General features: G+C 33.1%; 2 protein-coding genes across 2 annotated transcripts; both read left to right on the top strand.

Annotated features, from left to right (window-relative positions):
• Positions 1-353: 353 nt before the first annotated feature.
• Positions 354-7593, top strand: LOC132068348 (phosphoinositide phospholipase C 2-like). The gene is made up of 9 exons (XM_059461923.1): positions 354-765; positions 1934-2130; positions 3067-3202; positions 3276-3503; positions 3603-3826; positions 5095-5212; positions 6452-6604; positions 6702-6788; positions 7021-7593. The coding sequence occupies exons 1-9, from the start codon at positions 448-450 to the stop codon at positions 7312-7314; spliced, it is 1755 nt and encodes a 584-aa protein (XP_059317906.1). The 5' UTR covers positions 354-447; the 3' UTR covers positions 7315-7593.
• An 802-nt stretch (positions 7594-8395) lies between these two features.
• On the top strand, positions 8396-9303 carry LOC132068349 (tyrosine-protein phosphatase DSP3-like). The gene has a single exon (XM_059461924.1). It carries the CDS (start codon positions 8677-8679, stop codon positions 9223-9225), a length of 549 nt encoding a protein of 182 aa, XP_059317907.1. The 5' UTR covers positions 8396-8676; the 3' UTR covers positions 9226-9303.
• The last annotated feature ends 3903 nt before the right edge of the window (positions 9304-13206 follow it).

Genomic DNA, 13206 nt, shown 5'->3' with positions numbered 1-13206 from the left:
TTAAAAATTGTATGTTCAAATTAATCAAAAATAAAAAAACGTTTAGCTATGAAATTGAGCGTATGTCATAAAATATGATAAAGAGAATAATTATTTTTATAAACATAAATTTATATTTTCACATTGGAATATTCCATAAGTTATTCCTTATCCTTAAAAAAGCTTGTATAGTACTTGGCATAAGTTCCCAAGTTCAATGCTAGAAAACCAATCCATTCGAAGGGCAAAAATAAAAAACCAGTCTATATTTGAAGGGCAATTCGTGCAATTTATTCCCTTTTTGATACGCGTAATTAACCACCATAAGAACTTTTATACCTTCCCTTCTTCCTAAGCAAAAAAACCGTTACACTTCACATCCACACATAAATAAATACGTAATAAACTTCCATTTCTCATCTCTACAAATTCACCCTCTCCAATTTTTCCTCCTTTTTCTCAACAACAATGTCGAAACAGACATACCGTGTCTGTTTCTGTTTTCGGCGGCGATTTCGTGTAGTCGCCGCCGAGGCACCTTCAGATGTCAAGAATTTATTCAATCGTTACTCCGATAACGGAGTAATGAATGCTGAAAATCTTCAAAGATTCTTAATTGAGGTTCAAAAGGAGGAAAATGCAACATTAGAGGATGCTCAAGGAATTATGAATAATCTTCATGATCTCAAGATCCTTAATATTTTTCATAGGAGAGGTCTTCATTTGGATGCTTTTTTTAAGTATCTTTTTGCTGATATTAATCCTCCTCTTAATCCTAAACGCGGGGTAAGAATTAGATACTGCTGTTCAATTATTATGTGTTTTTGAATTTTTAATAGTATGTGGTTGAGATTTTATCCGGCATAAAATTATTGTTATACTTGGTTTATCCTGTGCGCACCTGAAGGTAGCGGCTGCAGGTTCCATGTCATTAAAAAAATATAAAAAATTATTGTTATACCCTATCCTGCCCCTTATACATAATTTATAAGGAAATGTTATGCTCTATGTTTACCGGGAGAAAATATTTAGGCCATATAGCCCATGTTTTGAGTTTGTTGCCTGGCTTAGCCCATATTTGTTTATAAACACCATTTATACACAATTATCACTTTTATACAAGGTTTATACATTATGTATAATGCTTTTCCCAGGTATAATGTTGTATAATATTGTATATTGGTGTACGTGTTACAAAGCACTGGAAATTGATTTAAAAGTCTAAAACTAAATTTGAAGGTAAAATTATCTTTGACAGAAAACATTTTTGGTAGCAAACATTTTCTTTCGTACCAAATTCAGCCAAATGTTTATGCTTTGTGTGTTCCCCTTTTATCTTTTAATTTGCCTTTATCAACATGACCTGTTTAGAATATGCGAGTTATAAAGTCCTAAGGAGATATAATTTAACTATCGAACTGTAATTCTGGAGGAGAAGTATTTAAGCTTTTAGATTTGATTATCAAGTGCCCACTTGTGGGATTACGCTGGGTATGTTGTTGTTGTTGTTGTTGTTGTCAGGTGCTTCTCCTGTTGATTTGACCTGTATGGAATGCTTTTTAATTTACTTGTGTTTGTTGTTACTAAAAGTCGCTTTCGTATCTCGTTTTCATATTGCTTTGAATTGCGTGTCCTTATCGGACCTTTTTTTTTTTGCCATGCTTTCTCTTGAGCCGAGGGTCTTTCGGAAACAGCCTCCCTACCTTCCAAGGTAGGGGTAAGGTCTGCGTATACTTTACCCTCCCTAGACCCCACATTGTGGGATTTCACTGGGTACGTTGTTGTTGTTACTAAAAGTGAGCCTCCCTCGAATCATTTGTATGGACATGTTCTTAGTAACAGAATGTAAAGACTGCTAATCCAGTTGGAGTATCTTATTTATTTCATTTCATAAATTACTAGCATATTTGATGTATATCTTGAGTAATAAATTCTCCTTTTTTCTTATTTTCAGATTCACCATGATATGAATGCGCCTTTGTCTCATTACTTCATATACACAGGCCATAATTCTTATTTAACTGGGAATCAGCTGAATAGTGATTGCAGCGATGTCCCCATAATACAAGCCCTGCACAAAGGTGTACGAGTAATTGAATTGGATATATGGCCAAATTCCGCCAAAGATGATGTGGAAGTTCTGCATGGAGGGTATGTCATTGATACTGGAATGTCCTAGTTATCTTTGTTGTGCTTTGATTCAGAAATTTGTATACTTCCAGATGAGTGAAAAGTTGCCAAATGCTGTGTCAAATTATACAGCTTAATGACTAATTTATTTGAAGTAGTCAAACACTTCTCTAATTGTTTGCTTTTTATTCTTTTCTCTTTCACTACAAATTGTTACATTCAACTGAAGCCCAAAAAACAAGCTTGACCGTTTGCTCATTAGCATACATGTCTATTTGTGCCAACCATGACTGCTGCTATAGCCACCCAATGATCTGTGCGTAGTACTTGAGAATATACTGGGCATGAATATGCTAATAATAAAGTCCATGTCATGGGTAGGCTAAAGCTTTTGAATGAGGAGTGATAAGAATCTTATGCTTTAGAAATCTTGCTTCTGTTGCAACTGAATTCTTTTTCTATCTTTGACATACAAAGATGATTCCAGATTATTGTATTAGCAGGTTGCTACATTTTCCATGAACTTATTATATGATATCTTGAAGTGTCTTATGAACCCCATGTTTAATTGGAGGATTAATACATGCATCAGAAAACTATTAGTAGTATATTTATTGTCTTTGGTGACAGTAATCAAATTACAACAGTTTTTCCTTTGGAATTCATTGGAAGTTGTCAATGGTTATTAACATATTTTTAACAAACCGGATCAGTTAGTGTATAAACACTTTTCAGGTTTGAAAGGGCAAAAAGAAAAGGAAACAGCCTTAAGCTTTGCTGTGTATGTTCCTGTCAGACTAGCCAGAATTGGAATTTAATTTCATTCATATTTCTTGGACTATACTTCTCATGAATTCTTGGATCACCAAAACGCATGATCTCCATTGTTGAGCTCTCCCTATTGTGCTTGTACTTTTCATTCTTCTTGTAGTTTTTAATTATACCTTTTTCATATAGAACATTGACCACTCCAGTTGCGCTCATCAAATGTTTGAGGTCTATCAAGGAACATGCCTTTTCTGTATCTGAATATCCTGTGGTAATAACACTTGAAGATCATCTAACTACAGATCTTCAGGAAAAAGCTGCAGAGGTATGTACGTTCATATTCTGGATATGATACCATCTTTATTGATCCTAATAATGCTTTTGTGGCAAAATACTAGATGATCACTCAAACTTTTGGAGACATGCTGTTTTCTCCCGATTCGATGAAAGACTTTCCATCCCCAGAATCACTGAAAAGACGTGTTCTAATATCAACTAAGCCACCCAAGGAATACCTTCAAGCGAAGGAAATTAAGGAAAAAGACCCAACGATAGGAACGGATCAAGCTGATACAGAAGCTTGGGGAAGGGAAATTTCAGACCTTAAAGCCAGATACAGGGATAAGGTGTAATAAATGCATTACCATTTATTTTGACGCACTAGAGTATGTCAACTTCTTCAATTGAACTCTGTTTTTGCCACATTCTGACACTGTTCCAAGCAGGATGATTCTGATGACGCAGAAGCTGACGAAGATGATGAAGGAGATCCCACCTCGCAGCAAACTACAGCACCAGAATATAAGCGTTTAATTGCCATTCATGCTGGAAAGGGGAAAGGTGGACTGTCTGATTGGCTGAGGGTTGATCCTGATAAAGTAAGACGACTTAGCTTGAGTGAGCAAGAACTTCAAAAGGCTGTAGTTACTCATGCAAAAGAAATTATCAGGTATTATTTTGCTGCATCCATCAAATTAATTACGTACATTGTAACCCTGTTCTTTGAACCAAGGGTATATCATTTTAGTGATGTATACCTTGTGATATGCGGAATTAGAAACCATTATACTTAGTTTTATGTGATCAAACGAGGGAAGATTGCTTGAGACGGTTTGATTGCTTGAGACGGTTTGATCATACCCTATGTAGGCCTAAAATATAGCAATGTGTAGGTTCAATGATGAAGGTGTGAAAAGTGACTTGACCTAAAATTGCATGTAAAGGAAGTTGTCTCAAACGACCTACAATTTCTCAGAATCCAAGCAGACATAGGAAGAAAAGTACACGATTGAAACAAAAGATCCATATAGACAGAACAACTAGTTGAGATTAAGGTTTAGTCATATCCACGGTTATCAAAATAAAAATAAAAATAAAGGTTTAGTCATACCGGTACACTTACATTACCTTCATTATTTGCAAGGATCTTTTTACTCATTTTAGAGATTTGTATGCCCCTGGTAAACGTGAGAACCTCTAGTGTTAGAGAACCCCATATTATTAATTATTGGAATGACACAAGTGCTGAAAAAAAAGATCCATATAGACATATAGTTGGGATCAAGGTTTAGTCATATCCACGGTTATCAAAAAGGTTTAGTCATAGCGGTACACTTACATTATTTTCATTATTTGCAAGGATCTTTTTATTCATTTTGGAGATTTTTATGCCCCAAGTAAACGTGAGAACCTCTAGTCTTAGAGAACCCCATATTATTGATTATTGGAATGAAACAAGTGCTGAAGCAAAAGATCCATATAGACATACCAACTAGTTGAGATTAAGGTTTAGTCATATCCACGGTTATCAAAAAGTTATAGTCATACTGTTACACTTACATTACCTTCATTATTTGCAAGGATCTTTTTATTCATTTTAGAGATTTGTATGCCCCTAGTAAACATGAGAACCTCTAGTGTTAGAGAACCCCATATTATTGATTATTGGAATGAAACAAGTGCAAATGGAGCGACATGGACATTGCATTTTTCAACCACAACTAGCTTGGGACTGAAGGGTCATCGTTGTTGTTGTTAGTGTTCTTGTTTTCATGTGTGATCGAAGGAGTTTCGGATGACACAATCCAACTCACTTGACAAGCAGAATTACTTGTCATAATGTGTCATGTAATTGATCTATAGCCTCTGTGTGTATGCCTTTCTAAGGTTTTACCAATTTGTTCATTCCATGATCATGTAATTATGGTATGTTTACAGGTTCACTCAGAGGAACTTGCTCAGAATATACCCAAAGGGCATACGTTTTGACTCATCCAATTACAATCCTTTTGTTGCATGGACACATGGAGCTCAAATGGTAGCATTCAATATGCAGGTTATTGTTCTTTCTTCATCTCCGCAAGAAACCCCCCCCCCCCCTCTCTCTTCCCACAACAAGAACAGGAAAGCAGTTTTAGAATTCGTAAGAGAAAATCGTAATGCAAAGTTAATATTTTCTGCTGTGTTTTAATTAAATTTGAGAAAAATCATTCTGTAGGAAAAAATAAATTCAGATAAACCACAATGTCAGATAAACAAATACAATTTAGTGTTTGATCTCAGTGACCCTTTTCTTGGTTAGACCACTGCTGGATTACAAGATTCACATCTGGCGTTCCCTTCATGATGTAACAATTGATTTAGAGGAAATGAGTGAACTCTTAATCTTTGTTCTTTTTTCTCAAGGTGAAGGACACAGCAATTATAAGTACCTATCAGAACCCAGTTACCTATCCTCAATCATGCATATAAATGCTAGGACTTTCATTTGTGATACTTTTGGTGTCCGACACATATCACACTAGAATTTATTTGAGCTTTCTTAACACTTGCATGTGTACCGTGACTCCAATAACTGAAGCCTGATACTTTAGCAGCTTGAATTGACGCCTCGATCTGTCATATTTCAAATGATTTGTCTGGAAATGAACTTGGAGGAGGAGTAACTATACTAGTAATTAAGGTAGAGCTAGAAGGATGGTGTGACTGATATATCTTCCTCCACAATACCCCTTTAAGCACCCCATTAACAAGAAGGAAAATAGATTAAAATAAGGTCACTTCGTTGAATGGTATTTTATTTATCTAAGTTCCTCTCTGTCACACTTAATTTTCACTAAATAGCTTTATCTGTTTTCAATATCTTTTTCTTCATCAACACATTTTTTAGTCTTTGTTCTTATCTTGACATGTAATGAACTTAAGCATGTAGACATGCTTAAGTGTGTGTCACGTTTAGTAGAGAGCTAGAGGCTGAGTATCATATGAACTAGCACTTCTATGGAAATGCCTTTATAGATAGACCCAATTATAACGACAATCTAAATAGTGGAACTTTTCTATGTAAAACTTTGATATTGCTGGATCCTTCCTTCCACTATTGTTTGTTGTGGCCTCTTCGCATTCTCCTCCACCCTCGGGTTGTTATCCTTTGGGATATAAATGGACCTGTTAAATGAACTGTCCTTAACATAAGAATATTGACTTGTTTGGTCTTTATCATTTACCATAAGTTCCAATAATTTGCTTGTCATAGTCTTCCAAGGAAAATGCATAAACAAAAGTTTTGTGGCAGGGCTATGGAAGATCACTTTGGTTAATGCATGGTATGTTCAGAGCCAATGGTGGTTGTGGATATGTTAAGAAACCGGATATACTATTGAAAGCAGGTCCCAACAATGAGATCTTCGATCCACAAGCAAATTTGCCAGTCAAAACTAAATTAAAGGTGCTTGAGTGGATCTAGTTTTATAGCTGGTTTTGTTGGATTATGTATGGTTTGATCATGTTGATGCAACTAACCCAAGGCTTCCTGAATTAAGCAGGTCACTGTATTTATGGGTGAAGGGTGGTATTACGACTTCGAACACACACACTTTGATGCATACTCTCCTCCAGACTTCTACGCAAAGGTTGATGGATATGCTTAACCTCCATTATTTTTCTTATTATTATTGTTAGTTGGTTAATTTGCTTTTTTAAATTCTATATTTGCAATAACTATCCCTCAATACACTCTGGGGTTGGGAGTTGGGCCTAAAAGATCACAGGAAACTGTGTTTTTTCGTGTTTTCTAATGAATTGGCCGATGAGTGAGGTTGAAAAGGAGAATCTGAATGGTTTGGTGTGTATAACTCTATGCAGATAGGAATAGCTGGAGTTCCTGCTGATGTTATAATGAAGAAAACAAAGACTCTTGAGGACAACTGGATACCAACTTGGGATGAACAGTTTGAGTTCCCATTAACAGTTCCTGAATTGGCTCTACTTCGCGTTGAAGTTCATGAGTATGATATGTCTGATAAAGATGATTTTGCTGGCCAAACTTGTTTGCCTGTTGCAGAACTAAAACAAGGTATCCGAGCAGTTCCACTCCACAACCGCAAGGGAGAGAAATACAACTCTGTGAAGCTACTTATGCGTTTCGAATTTGTCTAACTGTGTTTGTTTTGTGTTGTTCTGTTTGTGGGAATAAGGATTTTGCGTGCTTTGCAGGCTTGCTTCTGTGTGTATTTTGTGGTAAATTCTGCATCTTTGTCAATATGTGCTTTGAGATGTAAATAAGTTTGTGGTAAAACGTGTGCAAATATTTTTTGTAAAATCGTTCGTCTCTTTGTAATCTACGGTAAATTCTGCAACTTTGTCAATGTATATGTTGAGATGTAAATATGTATGTGGTAATATGCGAGAGATTAATATTTGTAATTTTATTTTTGCAATTTCCGTTGTGGTTTGTATTGCTACAATACAAGTAAAACATATAGCACTATCGGAGATCAGAATTGAAATTCCAGCAGGGACAAAAAAAGTATTACTCCTCTAATTTCTTTCCTTTTGTCCAAGTATGGGTGAGCAAAGTTATTCGGCAGTTGTGCTTGTGGGAGGTAGTACATACTCCGTTAAATAATTGAGATGTGCGCAAATTATCCGGACACTACTATTATATAAAGATGGTTTAACGTATACGCAAAGAAAGATACAGAAATAAGCAAATATGTAACAATGGTCTCTCTGTTTTTTTTTTTTTTTTTTTTTGTGCGTACCCAATTACTGTGAGAATTTCTTTTTCCATCCAATTATTATGAGAATCAAAAAATTGAATACTCACGAGAAAGCTACAGTTTTGATTTCTATTCCTGCCATAGTACAGGTATGGCTAGTAATGACATTGGCAGTCAAATACAAGGTGTTTATTTATTAATTTCACTTATTTTTTGTTCTCTTTTTTACTGAATTTATTTCTGTAATTCCACGCCCTTTAAATTATGAATTGTGTTGCACTTACTTTCTCTAGAGGTTTTATTGGAACAAAATATGTTGCCATGTTTGATTTAAATCAGGATTAGTAATCCGAATTTATTTTGGATTTGGAAATTGTTAATTTTCAATTCATGTCTAAGCTACATTCTTGGTTACAACAAGCATAAACCAACTCAAATTCAATTTTCCAAACCAAACTATATAATATACTTACTATTGCTTTCTCAAATCAGTCCATTTCACCAATCAATTATCTTCCTTCTTAATTCTCTTCTCTACAATCATCCAAACACCGCCCTATACCCTACATCCTTCAATTTTCACGCCTTCTTAAAATTCAAACTCTCACCTTTCATACCTCTTTTCCTAATTTTTTCTTTTCTTTTTACAATCATCCAAACACCTCCTTACCCTAGCTTCCTCATTGCAACTTTCATGCCACCCTTCAAACTTTGTTATACATCCATTATGATGAAAATAATTGCGATAACTCATTCGCGTTAGCGTATTATTGGTTGAGAAAGAAAAAAACCTAGAAATATGAGTGTGATTCTTGATTTCAAAGATGATAGTTATGATGATATGGTACTTGTGCCACCAACAAACTTTTGTCCTGTAGAAAATAACTATATTTACAGATCAGGATGTCCTAAACCTTCCAATTTTCCTTTCCTCCAATCACTCAATCTTCGTTCTATCATATACTTATGTCCAGAACCTTACCCCGAAGAAAACCTCGAATTCCTACGTAATAACAACATCAAGCTATACCAATTCGGTATCGATGGAACAAAGGAACCATCAAATATGTCTAGTGATATCATAATGGATGCATTGAGAGTGATAGTTGATGTGAGGAATCAACCTGTTTTAGTACACTGTAAACGTGGAAAACATCGAACAGGTTGTCTTGTTGGATGTTTGAGGAAATTGCAGAACTGGTGTTTGGGTGCTGTGGTTGAAGAATACAAGCATTTTGCTGGAGCAAAGTGGAGAGAAACTGACTTGAAGTTTTTGGAGAGTTTTGATGTTTCATGCATAAGGCTTTGCTTGAGAGCTTTGTTATCTACAGGTGTACTATGGATTTGAACTTCAGATTATTATTTGAGTATTTAAAATACTTCTTGTAATATTTAACTATTGGTAAGAATTATTTTTACTCATAAATCTTTCAGCTTAGAAGGATTGCCTTACACCAACGGTAAAGTTGTCTTTGTATGACCTATAGGTCACTGTTTTGAGTCGTGGAAGCAACCAATAATGCCTGCATTAGGGTTGGTTGTGTACGTCACACTCATTGAAGTACGGCCCTTCCGTACTCTACTAACACGGGATGCTTTGTGCATCGGGTGTGTGGCCCTTTATGAATCTTTCAGCATACACTTTTTTTTTCAAGTATATTTTTCAAGTATAATCAATATCCAAATATAATTTTAACTTCAAAATATTTTATTGTACTGTTTTTTCAACTTTAATGTCAATTTTTTCAACTTCAATCAAATATTCTCCAAAATATATAAGATGCTTGATATACCGTCCAAATGGGCCCCTAATTTTCTCTGACATAATTTTTCAAGTTTATTGAAATAACGTTTATTTATGTAAAAAGTATATAACAAGTACTAAAAGATCACAATAGTTAATAATTAAAATATTAAATTAAAAGTTACTAAATTTGTGGTTTAAAAACTCTATTTAATTGTGATTCAATTTGGAGAAATTTTCTACTTACGCCCTAAGACATAAGAACATCCAAAAGATTGAGATACACGCCACATAATGCTTATGCGGGGCCATTAAGCTTTGGTGCTTTTTTACCTCAACAGAATTGGAGCCTAAAGTGAAGCTTTAATTATAGGTCTAAAATCTAAACAAACTTCATATATATTTTATTTGAAATCTATTTTTCTAACTGTTTTTTAGATGCAAAATTATTACTTAATAACTTTTCTATTATCCATTTCTTTGAATAATTTTGTTTTTCAATTGTTAATTTTAAGATAGATTTTATCGATTTCAATGTTGAAAAACATGCTTCTACCGATGCAATCATTACAGGAACTGTTGAATTGACCTAATTCTATAAGCAATAAGTTGACAAACATTAGATAAAAATAAAAGAGTTAGAACAATAGAATCTGATTCAAGAAGTCGATAACTTGATATACCCTACTTTAATATGTTTACTGCAATGCTTGAAAACCTAAGAAGAAGCAAAAAGAGAATTTGCAATTCACTTTATTCAACACTTTACGATTATTGATTCTTACTTTGACAGAGTATTACTCTAACTTATTAGAAATTTGAAGAAAGAGAGTCCAAAAGGAGTTAAAAAGAATAAAATAATGTGAGTGTTAGCGGACAAAATGTAAATAGGCAAAATAACATTTTCTTGATTTCTTCTATTCGAAAAAAGTTAAGGAGAATTTAATAATATAAAATTTATAAAAAGATGTACTTTTTATCATAAATAATTAATTTCTTTAAGGAAAAATTAACACATAATTTGAACTTGGTAAAATTTGAGGTCCCCCAAAATTGGGGGCCTAAGGCATATGCCTTACACTGGCCTATGGCTAGAGCCGACCCTGCGTTTTTACCATGCCTTATCTCGAGACTCGCCCCCGAAATTGCCCAGACGCGTTTAAAACACCGTTTGGACCAATGACAATGCCTTTCCAGCGGAGAGTTATAAACAGTTAAAGGATAATATGATGAAAAAAACAAGAAGAAAGAAACAATATCACTTCTTCTCTTTTAATTTACCTCCACTCTTTTTGACAATCACTAAAAAAAGAGAAGTATGGATGTGTATATTTTCTGTTTGCTTCCCTCATTCATCACTGTTATTCTTTCCATTTATTAAGTATTTTTTTGCTGAATAGAAAGCTTTACATGAAGTCTTAATGAATGAAAAGAATAAGAGTGGCCATTGACCAACATGGGTTGTGGTGGAATGATTGGGGTCGCTCTTAATCAAAGGTTTCGGGTTCGAGCCTTGAGATGGAAGCAATCATGTTGAAAGTGCTGCCCCCAAATGGACCCTACATCACATGCGATCCGAATTAGTAATTCAATCTGATACAGCAGGCGTGGGATTTGACAAACCTAAAAAAGAAAAGAAAAGAATAAGAGTAATGATTAAATAAGGTGCAAACAAAGTGGTGCAAGACAAAACATTATCCACCGAATCTTATAACAACGCGTTTGTTCTGTGAACTTTAGCCTAGCCATTAATTTGTATTATTCGATATGATAGTGCTGCGTTGGATTTTCAATATGTATTATCAGAGTTTGTTTAAAATCTATATAAATATGGAACAAGTTCATCTTATTAATGAGTTGAGACATTACGAACGTTAAACTAATATTTGAATTACTTGTGATATTATAAATAATGCGAAGCATCTTACTGACAGAAATTCTTAATAAAAATTGAAATGCGGTAGATATAAAGTTTCAATACTTACTTTTATTGTTTCTTACACCTTATTAAATCGAAAGAATGGCAGTTGTGTTTGGAACATGTAAGTTCCACTACAATACATATAACAAGGAATAAAAATTGGAAGCCATGTATCCTTTTCTAGTAAAATACATATGACAAAAAATAGATTTTGAAAAGCTTATACACTTTCCAAGTGGAAGAAACCTTCCAATCCAGAGGAGAACGATATGCAAATGTTAGGTATATCATATTCCTTTTACTTCACACTGTTTGTCATAATTTGACTCGGTATATAATTTAATAAGAAAATATTTTTAAAATTTGTGATCTTAAATATATAATATGAAGGGATAACATTAAAACTATACGTGATTTTAGACATTTCGGGCCCTATTAAACTTGTTTGAATAATTGACTATAAAGTGTGTTTCACTCTCTTTGAGAGAGTGAAAAATAAGAAAACTTAATTTTTTTTTCTTAAAAATCTGCATTTTCTTAAAAAATATATATCATTATTTAGTTTTAAAACCGGGTTTTCCACATGTTAAGAAAATTTGAAAATTTTATAAAAATTCAGTTTTTTTCACATTTTGGCAAGAAAAACATTTTTCCGGATTTTATTTGAAAAATAAAAGTGGCTTAGAAAATGAAATCATGAAAATCAAGATTTTTGAAGACATTTTAAAAAAATAATCAAGTTTTCCATATTTTTAACAAATCCATTTTTCCATATTTAAAAAAAAAAAATCATTTTTGCTTTTTTTTTTCTTTTTTATGATTAAAAAAAAAACAAATTTTCAATTTTTTTTTTTTCTAATTAAAAGAAAATAGCTTTTTAATCCATGTTTTTAGTTTTTTTTTTTTTAAATTAAAAAAAAATCAAATTTTGTTACCAACTCATTTTTTTAATGAAAATTCAGTTTTTTATTTTTAATTAAAAAAAATTGACACGTGGCCGAAAAAAATTAAAAAGAAAAAGAACAAAACAAATAAATACACATAGTAAAAGAGTGTATGTCACTCTCCCATTTCAATTTGAATTATTCGTTTTAAATAAGTTTCGGGTAATTGACTGGGAAAGGTAAGGCGTGTCGTAGCAAATCGGGTATAAGTAATGGTGCCTTATCCCTAATATAAATATAACTTTTAAAACTCGTGATTTTAGACAATTCATAAATTTGTATGACTATAAAAGATTCTTACTAAATAAGAAATATAAATATATATCATTATTATTTAACCAGATAAATAAGAAAATAGTACTCTCTCAATATTAATTTATGTGATAATGTTTGATTGAGTAATTTAAAAATGAAAGGACACTTTTGAAATTTATGGTGTAAAACAAGTCTTAGATACTTGTATGATTAGAAATTATCTAATTAAGAATAAATATGAAGTTTTAAATTAAATTGTTACCAAATAGTAAAAGATACTCCCTCCGTTTCAATTTATTTGTCGTTTTGACTTGACACGGAGTTTAAGAAAGTAAGTAATACTTTTCAATCTTGTGATCTTAAATTAAAATACGTAGAATGTACCAAAATATCTTTTATCTTGTAGTCTTAAATATATCATGTGTAAAGTTGAAATTGAAGAGTTATAAAAAAGGGTAAGATATA

The sequence above is a fragment of the Lycium ferocissimum genome, chromosome 8, assembly GCF_029784015.1.
Source record: "Lycium ferocissimum isolate CSIRO_LF1 chromosome 8, AGI_CSIRO_Lferr_CH_V1, whole genome shotgun sequence".
Lineage (NCBI taxonomy): Eukaryota > Viridiplantae > Streptophyta > Magnoliopsida > Solanales > Solanaceae > Lycium > Lycium ferocissimum.
This window is presented reverse-complemented; position numbering and strand designations above follow the sequence as displayed.